At 45.9% G+C, this 20820-nt stretch overlaps 1 protein-coding gene across 2 annotated transcripts; it reads right to left on the reverse strand.

Moving 5' to 3' along the window:
* Window positions 1–6831: 6831 nt before the first annotated feature.
* C3AR1 (complement C3a receptor 1) lies at window positions 6832–18777 on the reverse strand. Of its 2 annotated transcripts, XR_012322079.1 has the most exons (3): window positions 16939–18777; window positions 9357–14787; window positions 6832–9293 (listed from the first exon to the last, which is right to left on the reverse strand). XR_012322079.1 is itself a non-coding variant. In XM_073684838.1 (2 exons), exons 1-2 carry the CDS (start codon window positions 17074–17076, stop codon window positions 13690–13692), a joined length of 1236 nt encoding a protein of 411 aa, XP_073540939.1. In that variant the 5' UTR covers window positions 17077–18777; the 3' UTR covers window positions 6832–13689. The 2 variants fall into 2 exon arrangements, 1 of the variants encoding a protein (XP_073540939.1); XM_073684838.1 differs by having other exon boundaries at window positions 6832–14787.
* Window positions 18778–20820: the final 2043 nt, after the last annotated feature.

The raw sequence follows: 20820 nt of genomic DNA on the forward strand, positions 1-20820 counted from the left end.
CGTCTGCTGGGCTCCTTCCAGGACCTTACGCAACGTCCGGACGTGAGGCGGGGCTTCAGTTCTCGCGCGCTTTCTGAGTCCACGCCCCTCTTCTTCCCGCGCGGCGTCCTCAAGATGGCGTCCAATGGCGGGAAAACTCCACGTGTGGCGGGAAGAAGGCTGAAGATGGCGCCGGATGGCGGGAAAACTCCACCGATGGCGGGAAGGAAGCGGAAGATGGCGCCGGATGGCGGGAATCTTCACCACAGGTAAGTTTGAACAGTCTTTTTCAGGCACGCAGTACCCGGTGGTTGCGGGCACGAGATCCTGCCGACTACGCCAAAAGTTGACGCGCCCCTGGGCCTGTGTCGCGCAGCGTTGCACACGCGGGAGCTTACCCGGAGCCGGATCTGTTGAGGGTTGTAGTCTCGTGGCGGTGATCCGGTCCGTGCCCAGGGAGTCAGACTAAGTGGCGCTGTATCAGCGGTAGATGTTGAACGACTACGCCACCCGTTGAGTACAGCTAAGGAGCTGCTGCTGCAGGGCAGACCGCTGAGGCCGGTGGTAGGATTGTGCAGCGTGATAGTATAACCCCCAACGGGAGGGGTATGGCCTCAGGGCAGCCGACGTGGATGATGGGGGTAGCAGGAACCACTCGGAGACGGTACGGTGTAGTTCAGGGTCTTTACTGGTGACAAAGATAGACCCTCCCGGAGTACTGGCTAGCGATTGGGGCCTGGTCAGTCCTTGAGCAGATGGGATCTCCCCTGGCCAGGCGGAGTTGTAGGCCTCCCAAACTAACGATACTCTTCTGGCTACCTTGCTAGAGGCGGGTATAAGTAGCCCACGTCCCTGAGTGTACCGTGTGGTGCTCACCCGTATGGCCGGTGACTCAGGGCCTTCTAGTAGCTTTCGCTCCACGACGGCGGTGCTGGTCCCACGCGTGTGACCGTGCCTTCGGGTTTCTGGGCCAGAGGACCTGCAATCCCCTGCCGGTCGGTTTCTGCTGCTGGATAGGAGTTAGTCCCCACAGCCTCGGACTCCGGGTCCGGTGATAACTTCTCAGTCAGGGCGAGCTCTGCAGCTGCCAGCCCCTGACTCCTTGTAGCACTGCTCCCACAGAGCTCCTGTTGTTTCTTCCTATGCTGCTTCTCTTATCTACTTCTTCTCTACTCACTAACCCTGCCTCAGCCCTAGGTTTATATAGGGGAAGTTCTTCCCCTCCCAGGACTGGGCAGGAGGTGTGGCATGCATAGGATCCCTGACCAAGAGACCTCCCACCTGCTCTCAGACGTAATATCTCTATCACTGTGGCAACCAGACCCCTGGGGTGTCACAATAACATGAGGTCATAAAAAACATGTGACTACAGTGAGGCCTCAAAAATTCAACTCCGATCCAGTCACCTCACCAGTGAACCGTCTAGAGTGGAGATGCTGGAATGAGGACCACAAAATATCCCCTCCGATCCAGTCACTTCAGTAGTGAGCCGTCTAGAGAGGAGCTGAAAAATGAGGCCTCAAAAAATCAACTCCAAACTAGACAGCTCAATGGTGAATCAGCTAGAATGGAGTTGATTGTTTGAGGACCACAAAAAAATCAACTCCAAACTAGATGCAACCCAGTCCTGACCCCTGATCTCTGACACTAGGGCCGCCGACCAATCACAAGCTGCGCCGAGGTCACGTGCTCGCCTTCATCATTTCCTCCTTACTTACCAGCGGACCATTGGAAGGTTCGTCAGGCTCCGCCCTCCCACTTCCGGCTCTTTCGCGCTGCACTGTGGGAATTGTAGTTTCATAATGATAAATGTGATTTCGCATTGCATTATGGGGGTGGTCCACTTTTAATAATAAATATAGTGAATTTTGGGGCTTTTTGTCATTTCCCCGCGGTCCTTGTGTCACTCTGGTGTATGTGGTTATATGTAGGACTAACAATCCTATACAGAAAGGCGCTCACATCCATCACATGAAGCATCGGCGCTCGTTTTTCATGCACTTTTTTTCCCTGTAGAGAAAATGCATGAAAATTGAAAAAAAAAGCCACATTTACGTATGCCAACCATCCCAAATTCACGAGGACTGGTGAAATGTGCGCATTTAAAATCACTGTCAAGTGGGTGTTCCCAGAACGACCCGAGGGCGGAGCTAAAGCATCCGTAAATCGCCTATAGCGCCTGGGAAAAGGACGGAAGAAAAATTACCCCGAAGAATTGCATTCTGGGTAGTTTTGGGTCAAAAAAACAGGAAAAACTATGAAGGGAAAATAGAATCTATGTCTATGAGGCGTTCAGGACGGAGCTCATGGTGCCGACGGGTGAACGCGGCCTTACGCTTAGGGTTTGTTCACACTGACAGGTTTTTTTAAGAGTTTTTTAGAGCCAGACTACTCCAAAAACGGCAGAAAAATCACTTAAAAACACTTGAAAGACTCTTCCCATTTATTTATTTTGCTCTTCGGTCTTTTGAGCGCTTTTTTTTTCTGCTTCAGGTTTTGAAAAACTTCTGGTGGGAAAAAAGTGAGTGGAGTGGATCCTGCTGTGATCAGAAGGCTGCAAAAACAGCAGGAAACGAAAAACTCAGCAAAAAGGAGCGTTTCTTGCAGTGGTTTCCACTTGAAAAATTTCACAGAGTTTTTTGAGGATTTCAAAAACAACAAGATTGTAACCCGGAGACCCTGCATGGAACGACTCTTTTCGGGGTGTGATCACACAGCTTATAACTATGTTCACACGTGGCGGTTTTTCAGTATTTTTTTTTCCAATATACATATAGAACCCAGCTATTTGCTGATTTACTTTTTTTTTACGGATTACGTGTGATTTGTCTGGAGTTTATGTTAATAAAGTTAGTTTTATTCACGCTGCAGAGCTCATATTCAGTCAGCGAAAAAAAAAACTGCTTGTGCATGTGATTTCTGAAATCTCTGATACTGCAAAATGGAGCTTCTTTTCTGCAGGAAAAAAAGCATCATAAAAAAAAACCTGTCACATGTGAACATTCCCTATGTCTATGTGCACACAACGTCTTTCAAACTCGGGCAAACTCGCCAAGTTTTTCAAGCAAAAGACACTTCAGTAAACTCCAGAGTTGTATTTTTTTGGAGTCTTTTTGCTGGGTTTTGGAGCAGAAACTTCAAGTTTTTGAGGAGTTTTGCATTTTCTTAGGAGGATTTGGAAAGTTTACATTCAGTTCTACTCCAAAAACTCCACGTGCATTGAGAAGAACCTCTTCAAATCCTCCTCAAACATGCAAAAGAACAACAAAACAATGTCCTCTAAAAAATTCCTCTGTGAAAAGACTCAGCCTTCGGTTACAATGACTTTTTCAGGCTGATTCTGATGCAGAAACCACTTGAAAACGCTCAAAAGAACGTCAGTGGAATAAAAAGTCCAAAAAACACTCAGGGAATGGCTGAAAAAACGACACGAAAGGCGATTCAGGAAAAAAAAAACACCAAAGTTTCCAGAAGCTTCTTCTGCTTCAAAAACTCAGTGTTTTTAGTCTAAGTTGAAAAGTCATGATGTGCATATAGCCTTTTGGTATTTTTTTGGACGTTTTTTTTCCACTGTTGCTTTTTTGGAGGCTTTTCCCATAGTTTTTGTGAAGTCTTTTTATTATCGTTTTCCAGTCGTTTTTTTCATTCCATGGAATAATGAAGAAACCCCTAGTGTTTTTTAACCCCTTAATGACATATGATGTGCAGAAAACGTCATATTCCATCTCCCTGACTGATGTGTCCCGAAAATTTAAAAGTTGCAGCTCTCGGAAATTGGTGTCACAAGCAAATTATTTTATCTTTTTTTTACAAATTTTTATTTTATTTTTATTTTTTATTTTTTTACAGTTTTATTTTTTTTTTCAACACTTAAATAAAACAAAAACTATACATGTTTGGTATCTGCGAACTCGTGCTGACCTGGAGAATTATACTGCCAGGTCTTTTTTTTATCTTAAAATGAACACTGTAAATAAAAAAACCAACAAAACAATTACGGAACTGTGCTTTTTTTTCTGCTATTTCACCACACTTGACAAAATTTTCCCGCTTTCCAGTGCATCACATGATAAAATGAATGGTGTCATTCAAAAGTACAACTCGTCCCACAAAAAAACAAGACTACGTACGGCTATGTGGACGGAATAATAAAAAAGTTATGAAAGAACAAAAACGAAAAATTGCCCTGTCCTTAAGGAGTTATGCAAAAATTATGGAAAAACTCTCCAAAAAAACATCCAGGCGTCTTTTGAGTTTTCCCAATTGATATTATAAAGTGCAGAGCGTCTAAAAAAAAGACGTCCAAAAGCCTGAACATATAAACAGCGAGTCGTTTTTCCATAGAAACATAGATGTTCATTCTTTTGCACGTTTTTTGATGGGTTTACCGGCGGATTCTGCCATGTGCACATTGCCTATGAACATATCCTTGGAGGAATTTTTCGTTCTTTTTTTATTTTATTTTTTTATTATTTATTTATTATTTTATTTTATTTATTTATTATTTTATTTCTATTTTATTTTGTAGCTCTTTTATTGGACAATCACTAGTTTGTAACAGATTCCATCAGCAGCCTCTTCATAGAAGTCACATGCACTTATTTTTTATTTATTTATTTTTTCATGCAATCAGGTGTTTTTTAAAACTTTTTCAGGAACCCCCCCCCCCCCCCCCAAAAAAAATACAATAACCCAAAACTCTGCACATAAACAGCAAATTGGATTCCCATAGAAATGAATAAGAAGAGTTTTCCCGGAATGTTTTCAGCAATCTTTAAGGAGCATCCACTCGAAAAAAATCTGTAAAAAAAATTCCTTGTGAATAAAGCCTGAAAACTTCATTGCAAAAAATGCTGAATTTCACAGTATAACCACAAACAACGTTCTTGTAAATGTGCCTACAACATACTTTGTGGGAGATTTCTTACTTCTGGTGCACCAAGCTCTCTATGGGGCGTGGAGTCACCAATAGGCACATACCCTGATAATGACATTTGTTTGATTTTACCTCTTGAGAGTAAAAACTTTATCACTTTTCTGCGCAAGGTCGCTGTATGATGTATTGTTTTTTTTCTGGGATGAGTTTATTCGTCTTAATCATTTTATTTCTCAGGACGCACAGTATATGTAATTAGTGTTATTTATTGTAAAAAAAAAGTTTTGTTTTGGGTTTTTTTGTGTTGTTTTTTTTTTTCCTTTTTGTGTTTTTTTTTTTGTGTGTTTTTTCCTTTTTTTTGTGGTGTTTTTTTTTTTTTTTACTTTTTTGATTTTTTTTTTTAAATCCTATACAGGATTTTTCTTTTATTGCCGGTACATAACCAATTGTTAGGGCATACCTGATCAATATATATGGTCTGACAGCCCTGGGAGGGTCTTTAGATGCATAGTTTGTTGGCGGCGAGTCCATTTAACAGCTGTCACAAAGAATTGCAATAAGCTCAGAGGTTTCCCTAATTTTGCCCTTAGAGCTGCTGCCTGCCATTAATTCTAAATATACTCGTCCTTTATTGCCAAGTGATTTTTCAGGCTGCAAACAAGAGTGTTACTATTCACTGACTGCAAGCAGCGGTGTGGAAAATGATGAAGAATATGTAAGAAAGAACCTTTTAGAAAGTTGAACTCAACTGCAATCCCAGGCACCAGTCACCCCAATGGACGTGCCAAGACGCAGCCCAATATGCTGAGATCTTGTAGCTTCTGGTTCTCTGTAGATCTGAAGGTCCTTGAGGTCGAGTTCTCTCATTCCAAAGGACGGGTCATAAACGTAAAATCAGAAAAATTATACTTCTTAAAAGCTTGACGCCAGTGACCCTCAATGATCTGCCATTATTTCAGTGTGAAAATACACAATATGTGCTGAAGCTCATTTTTTTCTGATTGGCTCTTGTGCAAAAAGCAGGAGCTCAACCAGGAATTCAGTGGGCAATATTAGCAAAAGTTTTCATAACTTTTCCCTTTAGTAGTCCTCTGGTGAATATATTTGGGCCATTGTATAGCCTCATCCTGTGGCTGACACGGGCCAATCTCAAGATTCGGTGAAATGTTCACGCCACCCACTGCTCCTTCTGCAACTAACAGGATCGTAGATAACTATTCCTGCAGCTTAAAGGGGTTTTCCACTTTTAGGAAAGAGGACTCCAACCAATCAGATACTAGTAAAGAAAATCCAAAAAACTAACACAGATAGTACATAATACTCCTCCTCCGACCGTCCACCGCCGGTTCTGGGCCACTGCTCCGGTCTCGATGTTGACTGCATGAGCCACCAAGTTCAATGATTGGCTGCAGCGGGGTTTTTTTTTTGGGGTTAGAGTCCAGATTTCTAAAAGTAGAAAAATCCCTTAGATGCCGCGGTCAACAGCAGCTGTAGCACACATGTGGTTTGTCAGAACCAGGGGGCATCTTTTGTCGCTACTTTGGTGCCACTACAAAGAGTCTAGCAAAGGCAACAATACTGACCATAGAATTTCGGGGGACCAGGACCACCTAATGTTTGGGTGATGTCCTGACTCTTGGGTTTCATTGTGCCGATCCTTTTGTTCTCAAGGGAGATTAGCCGCCGCCAGAGCTGCCTGGCAGAGGCCTATTCTCCTCTCCTTACTGAAAACAGATGCACGCTCAGCCGACCGGAGCATACATGTGTATGTGGGGTCAGAAAGAAGGAATATTTGTCAACTACGTCATTAGGAAAGTTCTAAAAATGAATGCTCCTCATATGCGTCTGTAAAAAATAAAAAAAAATATGGCGGCATTAACGTCAAAATGGACCCGGTCTTTAAGAGGTTAACCCCTTGATCCTATTTACACTTTCACGCAGTTACTTGGAATAGAAAGACCTCGAAAACGAGAAAGGAAAAACAAGAAGTCATTTATTCAAAGATAAGCAAAACTGCAAAAGAGGAAGCAGCTGCCACCCTGTGAACTGACCGGGGGTCCGCCACGTGACACTCTCTGTCCTAATGGACACTTATCAGAAACAAATGAGGAACCAAATGCACTGAATGATGAATCCGAGGCGCCTTTGTGTAGTCAGTCCTATCTATGGTCTATAAAAGATGGCCCCCAGCCAGTGGCTCTGCAGCTGCTGAAAAACTACAACTCCCAGCATGCCCTGATCTGTATTTCAGCAAGTGACTCCTGTACCAACCTCTTCGGCTTCTGTAAGGGCCGATTGGAGCTCATGTGATTCGTACAGGTGGTATTAATATAAACATGTCCACAGGATGGGATTGTAATATATTGGTGCTCTGTGTGATTGTATTATTTCTATGCTCTGCAGCTCTGTTGTACATTGTTACTCATCTGTCCCCGCTCTGCTTCTTCCTTCCTCTATTTACTGCTCTCAGGGCTGATCAGTGCTGGATTATTATGTCATCTTCCATGGCCTTGTAAGGCCAATTCAGGCAGCTGCTCCGGCCTACATCTCCTCCTCATCTCTGTCTACCACCCAAACTGTCCTCTCCACAGTGCTGCACCTCCATACATCTCCTCCTCTTCTCTGTCTACCACCCAAACTGTCCTCTTCACAGTGCTCCACCACCATACATCTCCTCCTTCATCTCTGTCTACCACCTACCCATCCTCTTCATCGTGCTGCACCGCCCTACATCTCCTCATCTGTCTACCACTCTACCAGTCCTCTCCACAGTGCTGCACCGCCCTACATCTCCTCCTCATCTGTCTACCACCCTACCTGTCCTCTCCATAGTGCTGCACCGGCCTACATCTCCTCATCATCTGTCTACCACCTACCCATCCTCTCCACAGTGCTGCACAGCCCTACATTTCCTCATCTTTCTACCACCCTACCCGTCCCCTCCACAGTGCTGCACTGCCCTACATCTCCTCGTCATCTCTGTCTACCACCTACCCATCCTCTCCACCATGCTGCACCCCCCTACATCTCCTCCTCATCTCTGTCTACCACCCTACCTGTCCTCTCCATAGTGCTGCACCGGCCTACATCTCCTCCTCATCTCTGTCTACCATCCTACCAGTCCTCTCCACAGTGCTGCACCACCCTACATCCCCTCCCTCATCTCTGTCTACCGCCCTACCCGTCGTCTCCATAGTGCTGCACCACCCTACATCTGCTCCTCGTCTCTGTCTATCACCCTACCTGTCCTCTCCACAGTGCTGCACCACCATACATCTCCTCCCTCATCTCTGTCTACCACCCTACCTTTCCTCTCCATAGTGCTGCACCACCCTACATCTCCTCCCTCATCTCTGTCTACCACCCTACCCGTCCTCTCCACAGTGCATCACCTCCCTACATCTCTTCATCTGTCTACCACTCTACCCGTCCACTCCACAGTGCTGCACTACCCTACATCCCCTCCCTCATCTCTGTCTACCACCCTACCCATCCTCTCCATAGTGCGGCACCACCCTACATCTCCTCCTCATCTCTGTCTACCACCCTAACCCTCCTCTCCACAGTGCTTGACCGCCCTACATCTTCTACTCATCTCTGCCTACCACCCTACCTGTCCTCTCCACAGTGCTGCACCACCATACATCTCCTCCCTCATCTCTGTCTACCACCCTACCTGTCCTCTCCATAGTGCTGCACCACCCTACATCTCCTCCCTCATCTCTGTGTACCACCCTACCCGTCCTCTCCACAGTGCTGCACCTCCCTACATCTCTTCATCTGTCTACCACACTACCTGTCCTCTCCACAGTGCTGCGACCTCTACATGGAGCGGAATGATAGGATGTTAGATACTAATGAGAAGATACTCATCACTATCTACCATCCTACTCTTTCTCTCCATAGTTCTGCAACGCCCTATATTTCCTCCTCACCTCTGTCTACCATCCTACCCATCCTCTCCACAGTGCTGCACCCCCTATATCTCCTCATCACTGTCTACCATCCTACCCATCCTCTCCACAGTGCTGCATCGCCCTACATCTCTGCCTCTTCTTTGTCTACCACCCTACTCGTCCTCTCCACAGTGCTGCACTACCCTACATCTCCTCCTCATCTCTGTCCACCACCCTACCCGTCCTCTCCATAGTGCTGCACCACCTTACATCTCCTTCCCAAATGTCTACCACCCTACCCGTCCTCTCCACAGTGCTGCACCGCCCTACATCTCCTCCTCATCTCTGTCTACTACCCTACCTGTCCTCTCCACAGTGCTGCACCTTCCTACATCTCTTCAACTGTCTACCACCCGATCCTTCCTCTCCACAGTGCTCCACCACCCTACATCTCCTCCTCATCTCTGTCTACTACCCTACCTGTCCTTTCCACAGTTCTGTACCGCCCTACATCTCATCCTCTTCTCTGTCTACCACCCTACCTGTCCTCTCCACAGTGCTGCACCACCATACATCTCCTCCCTCATCTCTGTCTACCACCCTACCCATCCTCTCCACAGTGCTGCACCTCCATACATCTCTTCATCTGTCTACCACCCTACCTGTCCTCTCCACAGTGCTGCACCCTCTACATGGAGCGGAAGGGTAGGATGTTAGATAGCAATGAGAAGATACTCATCACTATTTACCATCCTACCCTTCCTCTCCACAGTGCTGCACTGCACTATATCTCCTCCTCACCTCTGTCTACCATCTTACCCATCCTCTCCACAGTGCTGCACCCCCTATATCACCTCATCACTGTCTACCATCCTACCCATCCTCTCCACAGTGCTGTACCGCCCTACATCTCCGCCTCTTCTTTGTCTACCACTCTACCCGTCCTCTCCACAGTGCTGCACCACCCTACATCTCCTCCTCATACCCGTCCTCTCCATAGGGCTGCACCACCCTACATCTCCTTCTCATCTCTGTCTACCACCCTACCCATCCTCTCCACAGTGCTGCACCACCCTACATTTCTTCCTCACCTCTGTCTACCACCCTACCATCCTCTCCACAGTGCTGCACCACCCTACATCTCCTCATTTCTGTCTACCACCCTACCATCCTCTCCACAGTGCTGCACCGCTCTGCATCTCCTCATCTCTCTCTACCACCCTACCATCCTCTCCACAGTACTGCACTGCCCTACATCTCCTCCTCATCTGTCTATCATCCTACCCATCATCATAGTGCTGCACCACCCTACATCTCCTCCCTCATCACTTTCTACCACCCTACCCGTACTCTCCACAGTGCTGCATCTCCCTACATCTCTTCATCTGTCTACCACCCTATTCGTCCTCTCCACAGTGCTGCACCACACTACATCCCCTCCCTCAACCCTGTCTACCTCCCAACCCGTTCTCTCCATAGTGCTGCACCACCTTACATCTCCTCCTCATCTTTATCTACCACCCTACCTGTCCTCTCCACTGTGCTGTACTGCCCTACATCTCCTCCTCATCTCTGTCTACCACCCTACCTGTCCTCTCCACAGCGCTGCACCACCATACATCTCCTCCCTCATCTGTGTCTACCACCTTACCCGTCCTCTCCACAGTGCTGCACTGCCCTACATCTCCTCTTCATCTCTGTCTACCATCCTACCCATCCTCTCCACAGTGCTGTACCGCCCTACATCTCCGCCTCTTCTTTGTCTACCACTCTACCTGTCCTCTCCACAGTGCTGCACCACCCTACATCTCCTCCTCATACCCGTCCTCTCCATAGGGCTGCACCACCCTACATCTCCTTCTCATCTCTGTCTACCACCCTACCCATCCTCTCCACAGTGCTGCACCACCCTACATTTCCTCCTCACCTCTGTCTACCACCCTACCATCCTCTCCACAGTGCTGCACCACCCTACATCTCCTCATTTCTGTCTACCACCCTACCATCCTCTCCACAGTGCTGCACCGCTCTGCATCTCCTCATCGCTCTCTACCACCCTACCATCCTCTCCACAGTACTGCACTGCCCTACATCTCCTCCTCATCTGTCTATCATCCTACCCATCATCATAGTGCTGCACCACCCTACATCTCCTCCCTCATCACTTTCTACCACCCTACCCGTACTCTCCACAGTGCTGCATCTCCCTACATCTCTTCATCTGTCTACCACCCTATTCATCCTCTCCACAGTGCTGCACCACACTACATCCCCTCCCTCAACCCTGTCTACCTCCCAACCCGTTCTCTCCATAGTGCTGCACCACCTTACATCTCCTCCTCATCTTTATCTACCATCCTACCTGTCCTCTCCACTGTGCTGTACTGCCCTACATCTCCTCCTCATCTCTGTCTACCACCCTACCTGTCCTCTCCACAGCGCTGCACCACCATACATCTCCTCCCTCATCTGTGTCTACCACCTTACCCGTCCTCTCCACAGTGCTGCACTGCCCTACATCTCCTCTTCATCTCTGTCTATCATCCTACCCGTCCTCTTCACAGTGCTGCACCATCCTACATCTCCTCCCTCATCACTTTCTACCACCCTACCCGTCCTCTCCACAGTGCTGCACCGCCCTACATCTCCTCCTCATCTCTGTCTACTACCCTACCTGTCCTCTCCATAGTGCTGCATCACCCTACATCTCCTCCCTCATCACTTTCTACCACCCTACCCGTCCTCTCCACAGTGCTGCACCTTCCTACATCTCTTCATCTGTCTACCACCCTATCCATCCTCTCCACAGTGCTGCACCATCCTACATCCCCTCCCTCATCTCTGTCTACCACCCTACCTGTCCTCTCCACTGTGCTGTACCGCCCTACATCTCCTCCTCATCTCTTTCTACCACCAAAACTGTCCTCTCCACAGTGCTGCACCACCATGCATCTCCTCCCTCATCTCTGTCTACCACCCTACCCGTCCTCTCCATAGTGCTGCACCACCCTACATCTCCTCCTCATCTCTGTCTACCACCTTACCTGTCCTCTCCAGAGTGCTGCACCTCCATACATCTCCTCCCTCATCTCTGTCTACCACCCTACCCATCCTCTCGACAGTGCTGCACCGCCCTACATCTCCTCATCTCTGTCTACCACCCTACCATCCTCTCCACAGTGCTGCACCGCTCTAAATCTCCTCATCTGTCTACCACCCTCTCCACAGTGCTGCACTGCCCTACATCTCCTCCTTATCTCTGTCTATCATCCTACCCGTCCTCTCCACAGTGCTGCATGACCCTACATCTTATCTCTGTCTACCACCCTACCCGTCCTCTCCACAGTGCTGCACCGCCCTACATCTCCTCATCTCTGTCTGTCACCCTACCCATCCTCTCCACAGTGCTGCACCACACTAAATCTCCTCATCTCTGTCTACCACCCTACCCATCCTTTCCACAGTGCTGCCCCACCCTACATCTCTTCCTCATCTCGGTCTAATACCCTACCAACCTCTCCACAGTGCTGCACTGCCCTACATCTCCTCCTCATGTCTTACTTGTCCTCTCCATAGTGCTGTACTTCCTATACCTCCTCCTCATCTCTGTATACCATCCTACCCCAGATTTCCAGTTTACTAATGACCAAAGACAAACATTCTCCATAATCCAAATCTATCCAGATTTCTCTTGTGTTGCACCAGTTTTCTGAAATGCTCTACTCGGGAAAATCCAGTTCATTTCCAAAATATACAGTTTTACGTTTCCGCTAGAAGCACATCTTTTTAAGTCAGTCAATCACATTTCATAAATTGATTCATGTGTTTTCATCACACTTATTCCTCTGAACATCATCCCTTCATTTAACATTTTCCCTCCATACTCCTTCCACCCTCATGCACTTCATATCTTTACATATTCAGATACTGGCTGATGGCCGGCTCCTATGGCCTTACATGGACTACCTTATGCAATATAATAACGTTCTATACAATACAAACACTTTTTACCTTTTATGTCACCCCAATTTCCTTTTAGATTGTCAGCTCTTATGAGCAGAGTCCTCAATCCTTCTCTTTGGACCAGTAATTAGTTTGTTACACTGCAATGTCTGATTTTGGTTGTAGATGTAGCCTAAGGGAAAATGGCAACTAGACCTTTAGTAGGACCAGTGACACTTAATAACAGGATATGTAAGCTTAAGATGAAATTAAAGGGGATGTCCATGACTTGGATTTTGATTATGTATTTTTAGAATGGATCAACAATATCAGATCGATGGAGGTCCGAAACCCAACGTTTACACTAATCACATGTTTGCAGACCCCACAACAACCAGAAACAAACAAAGTTCAGCTTCTGGTTGCTAACCTGCAGTACTCGAGAATGACCTCTACACATTGTATTGAGCTGCACTGGTCTGGTTCCGCTATTGCATCATTGATCAGTGGGGTCTTAGATCTTGACCCATCCAAAGGATAGGTCATCAAATTATAAGTCTTGGACAACCCCTTTAAGATATCACTAAAGCATAGGAAATCAGGTGGCCACTTCCACTGTTGGGTTAAACCCTGCACAGTACTTGAAGTTAGCCAGGACCAATCGACTAAGGAAGCATCATTGTGGTTCTTTTCGACAACTTCAGATGGGACTCCTTCCAAGGTCAAAGTGCAGTAGATTTGGGACCCTTGGACAAGAAGGCTTAGCTCAGATAAGCCCTGTCCTCTTTGTGTAGGTGATGTGAACCTCCAAGGAGCCTCCTAAGAACAGCGACATTACCAAAAACCAGAGAGGAACAAGCCCAGGGGTCATACCATCTTTCTCGTCTGCACGAACAGAAAGCAAGCACTCATATCCTTGGAGGATTCATGAACCAGGTCTTACATGGAACCCCATTAGGTCAACTCCACCTATGAACGTCTCATTGCACTTTCATCTTAGACGTCCACACTGTTTTGGACCGAGCTTTTAACCTGGCTACGTTCAGTTGTTTTGGTCACTTCTTCACTGAAGGCGCTTTCCATGAGCTGCCGTAAAGACTGACTCATCTTGGTCTTGAAGTCTTTGCCCATGAAGACGTACAGTATTGGGTTGATGCAGCTGTTGGAGAAAGCCAAGGCCACCGAGACGTGATTGAGTTTATTGACTATTTGGTTATGGACGTACAACATGACCATGCCGATTATGTGGTAGGGAGCCCAGGTCACGCAGAAGGCTACGATGATGCCGCACACCACCTTGGTGGTTTTTCTACCCACCTTGAGAAATCTGCTGCTTTGTACTTTAAGGGCGAGACGAATGTAACAGGCAGCGATGATCAAGAGGGGGAACAGGAACCCAAATAACATTCGGAGGACAGTGATAGTGACTTCGCGGTTGGAGACTTGGTTGTCTATACCCAAGAGGTGGTCGTCAAAACCCATGAAAGGCACGTCATATTCATAAAAGTTGAAAATGTCCTCATAATCCAAACCAAAGCTGCCATGATAATCACTGACTTCATTGTTGTCACCGAACTGATGCTCACATCTGGTGACGTTGTGGTGTGTAGAGATCTGTCTGTAGAGAAAGGCGGGTAGTGACATCATGAAGGATAATGCCCAAATAATCAAGCAGACAAGCCAAGCCATTCGTAGGCTGCGGTGATTTTGGGCCCACACTGGTAGGACTATCTGGATGCAACGGTCAATGCTGATGGCCACCAAGGTGAAGACGCTGGCGAACATGTTAAGAATGACCACAGCCGGGATTATTTTACAGAGCGCAGCTCCAAACAACCATTCCTGGTAATGTAACTGGACGGTGGAGAACGGAAGGGACAGGCAGCACGCGATGTCGGCCACAGCGAGGTTCAAGAACCAAACAGTGTTCACTGTCTTCTTCATCTTCCAACCAGTGACCCAAAGCACCAGGATATTACCGGGGACACCCACCAGAAAGGTGACCACAAAAACCAGCGTGGTGAAAGTAGTCTCCTGGGTGTGAGAGTAGGGAAAGTCAATATTGTCATCACTTCCATTGAACATCCTGGCTACCTGTAAAAATATAAAGGTTCTGTGGTTTACTGGAGGTTTCCAAGACACATGTAACATTTTAGGATTGCCCATGGAGAGTAGCCTGGTTAATTATCCAGGTTTTTTTTCCCACTGTTATAAAGAGGCAATGATCAACAATATTTGCAGCAGCTGTAAATTGAGATCTTCATGATGTACTGTACAGGAATACTGACATCTACTGGTAAGTATGAAAACTGCAGTATAATGTCATATTTGCATAAAAAAATTACATAAAAACTTTAAACACCTTAATGACTTTTTACACAAAATAACCTATAGAATGTATTCTCCTGGTTATTACGGTCGTGCAAATATCCAGCGCTTAGTCATTATTAAATTAACATAAATAAAAATAAAAAAAATAAAAAAATACAAAGTGCACCTTTTGCTCCAGAGGACCCAGCATGCTTGTGCAGCCTGTTGCCTATGATAGGAACTGTGCAACGCTTTATTTTCCCCCCGTGGTGGCGCTGCGGAGGAATTTGCCTGGTTCCGCCACATAATAAATATAACAGAATAATGAGCTGAATAACTTTATATTGGATCATTTTGAATGAAATTGATTAACTATCAATCCCAAACATCCTGGGAACGGAAGGAAAGTTCCATCACAGCTCTTACAGTAAAGAATCCTTCTGTTTTGATAGTGCAGGCTTCTTTCCTGAATATGTAGTGGATGTATAACGGTTTCCATGTGCCAATATATTTGTGTGCTGTGGTGCATTCTTGCCGCCATATGGTGTTGTGCTCCCTATAGAAGTCAATGGTTACTGAAAGAAAAAAAAAGCCAATAGTGGACTATATGGCCCCAGAGTTGCCACCAAAAAAATGCAGAGGTGAACAAAAGAGGGTTGTGATTTTGGAAGTTTGGCTTCATATGAAGACCTTTTTTTGTTTGCTATCTCTAGGGACTGGATTACTTAAAGGTTTACTACTAATACTAAGTGCTGGGAACAAGTAGATCCAGTGCAGCTCCTAAGGGCAGTTTTTCTAGGAGTTGTCCAAGACCACTAAGGCTATGTTCACACATCATGGTTTTTTTCAGCGTTTTTTTGATGTGGTTTTTTTATGCAAATTTTCAGCTGCGTTTCACAGTACCAGCAAAGTCTATGAGATTCCAGATATCTCATGCACATATCATGGTTTTTATTTGATCAGTATTTTGTGCTTTGTATGTTTTTTTGCAGAATTGAGCATGTCACTTCTTTCAGCGTTTTTTTTCCAGTGTTTTTTCACCCATTGGAAGTAATGGGTGGTGAAAAAAAACGCTTAAAAAAAGCACCAAAAACGCAGGTGTCAAGTTTTTCAGCGTTTTTTTGTGCCAAAACCAAAACGAGATTTTTTTTCACCGAACTTTATGTACATGCATATAAGAGACAAAAGGACAGTGAAAAAAACGCACCAAAAAAAACAAGCAAAAAAAGGAAAGAAAAATCCTGAACAACCTCCTGGCAAGAGATCAGGTTTTGCTACAGTTTTCCTGCAGAAAAAAAGCAGAAAAGCTGAAAAAACATGATGTGTGAACATAGCCTAAGGCTACATTCCGACAATGAGTTTTTGGTGAGTTTTTAACTCTGCGGATTTACATAAATATTCAAGAAACCTATGTTACTTAATGGCTGCAGAAAATCTGTAACATCAAAAACTTACCAAAAGTTCATTGTGGAAACTTAGCCTTATCTATTAGATCCCCGTCGCTCTAGCACCACTCCTGCTTTAGTCACCCTTAAGAACTGTTCTTGCTAATATATTATCTCTGCTTTTCTTTTTTTTTTTGCACCCGTATTATGACAGCAAATCTCTTCCCAATGCCCAAAACTAACATTAATATGTGAAATTTGCAAATGAGAGCAAAAATGAAGAAAAAAAAAAAAACGCTTTTACTGAGCAGGCTGTGGTGATTCCATCATCACCAAAACATCCTGCAAAAATTCTAATAAATACAAAAAAAAAGTTTCCACAATTTAAATATTTAATTTTTGATTAAGATTTTTAGCTTGAAACGTAGAAAAAAAATGAAATAAAAATATTTTTTTAAAAATGTATAAAAAATAATAATAATAGAAGAAGAATTAATGGAAAATGATTTCTATACATATGGCTCCATAATTATATTCCGTATATTCTTACCTGAGAGCTATATACTGTGGCGCTGATATATACTGTCCCTCTAATAATAGTCGCCCCCCGCCTCGCTTCTGATGATTGTGGTCTGCAGTTCTCAGCTGTCCGGTGAAGTCGTCGCCGTCCTTTCTCTTCATGTGTCATCACTTCCTTCCTGTGTGATATCTTGATTATGACAATTTTCGTGTTACCAGCTGTGGATCCGAATGTCTGACGGGGTGAATATATTTTTGGATGAGTTTTTTTTATTTCGTTATACCGTTAGATTTAGTTTTTCCCTCTATGAAGCCTCAGTCATCACAGTATCGGGGTCCCAGAGGGGCCGCTTTCTGCCGTCCTGTTCCTCCATAGATGACACCTGTTAGATCTTATGGCCGTATAACGCATTTGCACATCTGTATTTCTATACTATCTGGGTTTGGGTTTGTACTTATTAAGGGGGCTGGTTTAGGTTTGCATTCCTTTTAAGGGTCTGGTCTGTTTGTTTAGGGGTCTGATCTGGAGCTTTTATTTAGGGTGTCTGGGGTCTGTTTTTGGAGGGTCTGAGTTTCTAAAGGGAGTTGATCTAAATTATGTATTTAAAGGGTCTCGTATTTGGAGGAGGATTTGAGTTTGTATTTGTTTAGGGGGTTGGTCTGGGGTCTGCATTTGGAGGGTCTGGGTTAGTATTGGTTTAGGGGGTCGTTGGTCTGTGTTTGGAGAGTCTGAGTTAGTATGTGTCTTGGGGGTCTGGTCTGGGGTCTGTGTATGGAGGCTCTGGATTAGTATTTGTTTATGGGACTTGGTCGGGGGTCTGTATTTGGAGGGTGAGGGTTAGTATGTGTCTAAGTGATCTGGTCTGGAGTCTGTATTTGTTTAGGGGATCTGGTTTGGGGTCTGTATTTGGAGGGGCTGGTTTTGTATTTTTTAAAGGGGTTTGGTCTGGGGTCTATGTTTGGGGAGTCTGTTTGTATTACAGGGTCTGGATTTGTATCTGTTTATAGGTGCTAGTTGCAGAGTCTATATTTGGAGGGTCTGGGATTTTATTTATTTAGGAGGTCTGGGGTCTGTATTTGGAGGGTCTAGGTTTGTATTTTGTAAGAGGTCTGGTCTGGGATCTGGGTTTGTATTTGTTTAGGGGATCTGGTCTGGGGTCTGTATTTTGAGGATCTGGGTTAGTATGTGTCTTCAGGGTATGGGGTCTGGGTTTGTATTTGTTTAGGGGAACTGTTCTGAGATCTGTATTTGGAGGGTCTGGGTTAGTATGTGTCTAAGAGGTCTGGTCTTGAGTCTGTGTTTGGAGGGTCTGGGTTTGTATTTGTTTATAGGGGCTGGTTGCGGTGTCTGTATTTGGAGGGTCTGAATTAGCATTTGTTTAGGGGTCTGGTCTGGGGTCTGTATTTGAAGAGTCTGGGTTAGTATGTGTCTAAGGGGTCTGATTTTTGGTCTGTGTTTGTATTTGTTTATGGGTTCTGTATTTCGAGGGTTTGGGTTTGTATTTGTTTGGAGGAGCTGGTTGCAGGGTGTATATTTTGAGGGTCTGGGATTGTATTTATTTATTTAGGGATCTGGTCTGGGATCTGTATTTGAGGGTCTGGGTCAGTATGTGTCTAAAGGGTCTGGTCTGGGGTCTGTGTTTGTATTTGTTTATAGGGCTGGTTGCGGGGTCTGGATTTGGAGGGTCTGGGAGTTCATTTATTTAGGGGTCTGGTCTGGGGTCTGTAGAGAATCCTGTACATAATATGGAGTCGGTAGCCTGATCCTGAGATCCTGGATAATCAGTGGCAGACGTATCTTCAGGTTGGTTTCTTTGAGTCGCTGCAGCTTTCTGCTCTGATTCTCGCTTTTTCTGTGTCTTTTCAATGCAGAGACGAGATCGTATCCATTATTGTAGCCGCTCAAAACCATTGGGGGGAAGCGGCCGCCATGTGAAATACCAGAACTTGCACTAAACTTCTGCTTTTCTTCGACACTTCAGGCCAAAATCTAAAAATACATTTAGTGCAAATGTAGAAACTGCTGATTCAGAGATAAATCTCCGGGGAAAAACGAGAAGAAACGTCTCATCTCCGCACGAATCTCTTTACATTTTGGGTCCCTTTACAACTCGCCAGAATTGTTTTATGAAATTTTGGAAAGTCCTGGAAAGTTCAGGCCTATTTGGTAACTCTGTGATTGTGGGGGCGACCCGGCTCCAGGTTCATGCGCTCCTTTTCGCATTCGGCTTTTCCTCCTCGCCTTCTCAGAGTGATCACTTTTTTATTTTACTGTCTGCAGCGTTGTCTCCTGTCTTGTATTTTGCGGTGAAAGCCGTAGTTATTGTGGTCACCATTTTCCACTGTTTGTATGCCATTTTTTGAGAGGTCGAAGTGACCATAAAACAGCAATTCTGCCATTTCAAATTATTTCCTCAATTGTGATATCAGTACGGACAGTTACGTACCAAATGTTTGTTTTTTTAAAACTTTTTTTAAGATTTTACTAACATTCTTGGAAAAGGTGGTGCAAGAGTATTAACAAATACTAACCGATACTCTCCAAATACAGACCCCAAACCAAACCCCCTAAACAAATACTAACCCAGACCCTCAAAACACAAACCCCAGACCAGACCCCTAAATAGATAAATACAATCCCAGACCCCCCAATTATAGACCCTGCAACTGTGGCACCCTGCTACACACAGGTACCACAGGACTCAAAAGGGCGCATGGATGGACTTCTCCACAAGAGACCCTTAGTACACACAGACACCTCCACCCTTCCACCTCATACCACCAGAGGGAACCCTGTTAGGGATATGTGGCACCCTGCCACTACAGGTACCACAAGAGCCAAAAGGGTGCATGGACGGACTTTTCCACAAAAGGCCCTCACTACAAACAAACACCTCCATCCTTCCACCTCATACCACCAGAGGGAGCCTGTTAGGGATATATATATATGGAGGGTGGAGTTAGGTAGTCAGAGTGTGCTGACGCTTAGAGCAGTGAAGACGCAGCACGTCTGCTGCTGTATTGAGGGCCCTGAGTGTGGCCGAGGCAAGGAGAGAGGAGAAAGGAGTGAAGGGGGCTGAGGAGCATCCCAGGCTCACCCCAAGACACAATCCGGACACCGGGTCCGCGCCTATAGGGTCCTCTATACCCAGTAGGGACTACCGGCATACCAGGAGGCTTCCAGACTCCTGGTCATCTTGAAGCTACCATCAGATACAGGACTAGGAACCACGAAGGTCGCGGCGTCCAGGGATAGTGGTTGCCAAAGAAAAGTCCTACTACCAAGTGGTCAGGTGAGAGAGCAACACAACACAGAAGCTAGGCCAAGTTCCAGGCTAGCCAGAAGCTTAGAGAGAGGAAGACACGGATCAGGAGGCCTTATACCCACTCACTGGGGAGAGTCCTGAAGTGCAACCTTCCTAGCAAGTACCCTGGACCATACCTGCCATTACACCAGTAAAGGTACTGAAGCGAATCCCCTGTGTGCGTGTCAGTCATTCCCCCTGACCCGACCAGGCCATCTCTCACCTGCATCCCATCCATCAACCCTGCCCCGGGGGCCCGCTCCGCCTGTGGGGAGCAGAAACATTCCAGCTGCCATCCCACCACCCCCGGAGGTCTGCAGCAGCGCCGGTAACTGTTCCCGGAAACCACAGGTGGCGTCACGAGACAAACTGTACACTAAAACCCCTTTTAAAGAGTGACCCCAGAGTACGGGCCCGGGAGCCGACTGCCGTGACATCCCAGGGAGGTAAAGGCCCGGGTACCAAGTCTCCCCCATACCCCAGTGGGCGAGTCACACTCTTCCTGGTGTCACGAACAGGATTTCGTGCCCGTTGCCACCGGGTACTGTGTGCCATATTTGAACTGTGTTTGTACTGTGGTGAACATCGCCGCCATTAGCGCATCGCCG

The sequence above is a fragment of the Phyllobates terribilis genome, unplaced genomic scaffold (genome assembly GCF_046119375.1).
Source record: "Phyllobates terribilis strain yellow unplaced genomic scaffold, ASM4611937v1 Scaffold_5__5_contigs__length_657084704, whole genome shotgun sequence".
NCBI classification, from domain to species: domain Eukaryota; kingdom Metazoa; phylum Chordata; class Amphibia; order Anura; family Dendrobatidae; genus Phyllobates; species Phyllobates terribilis.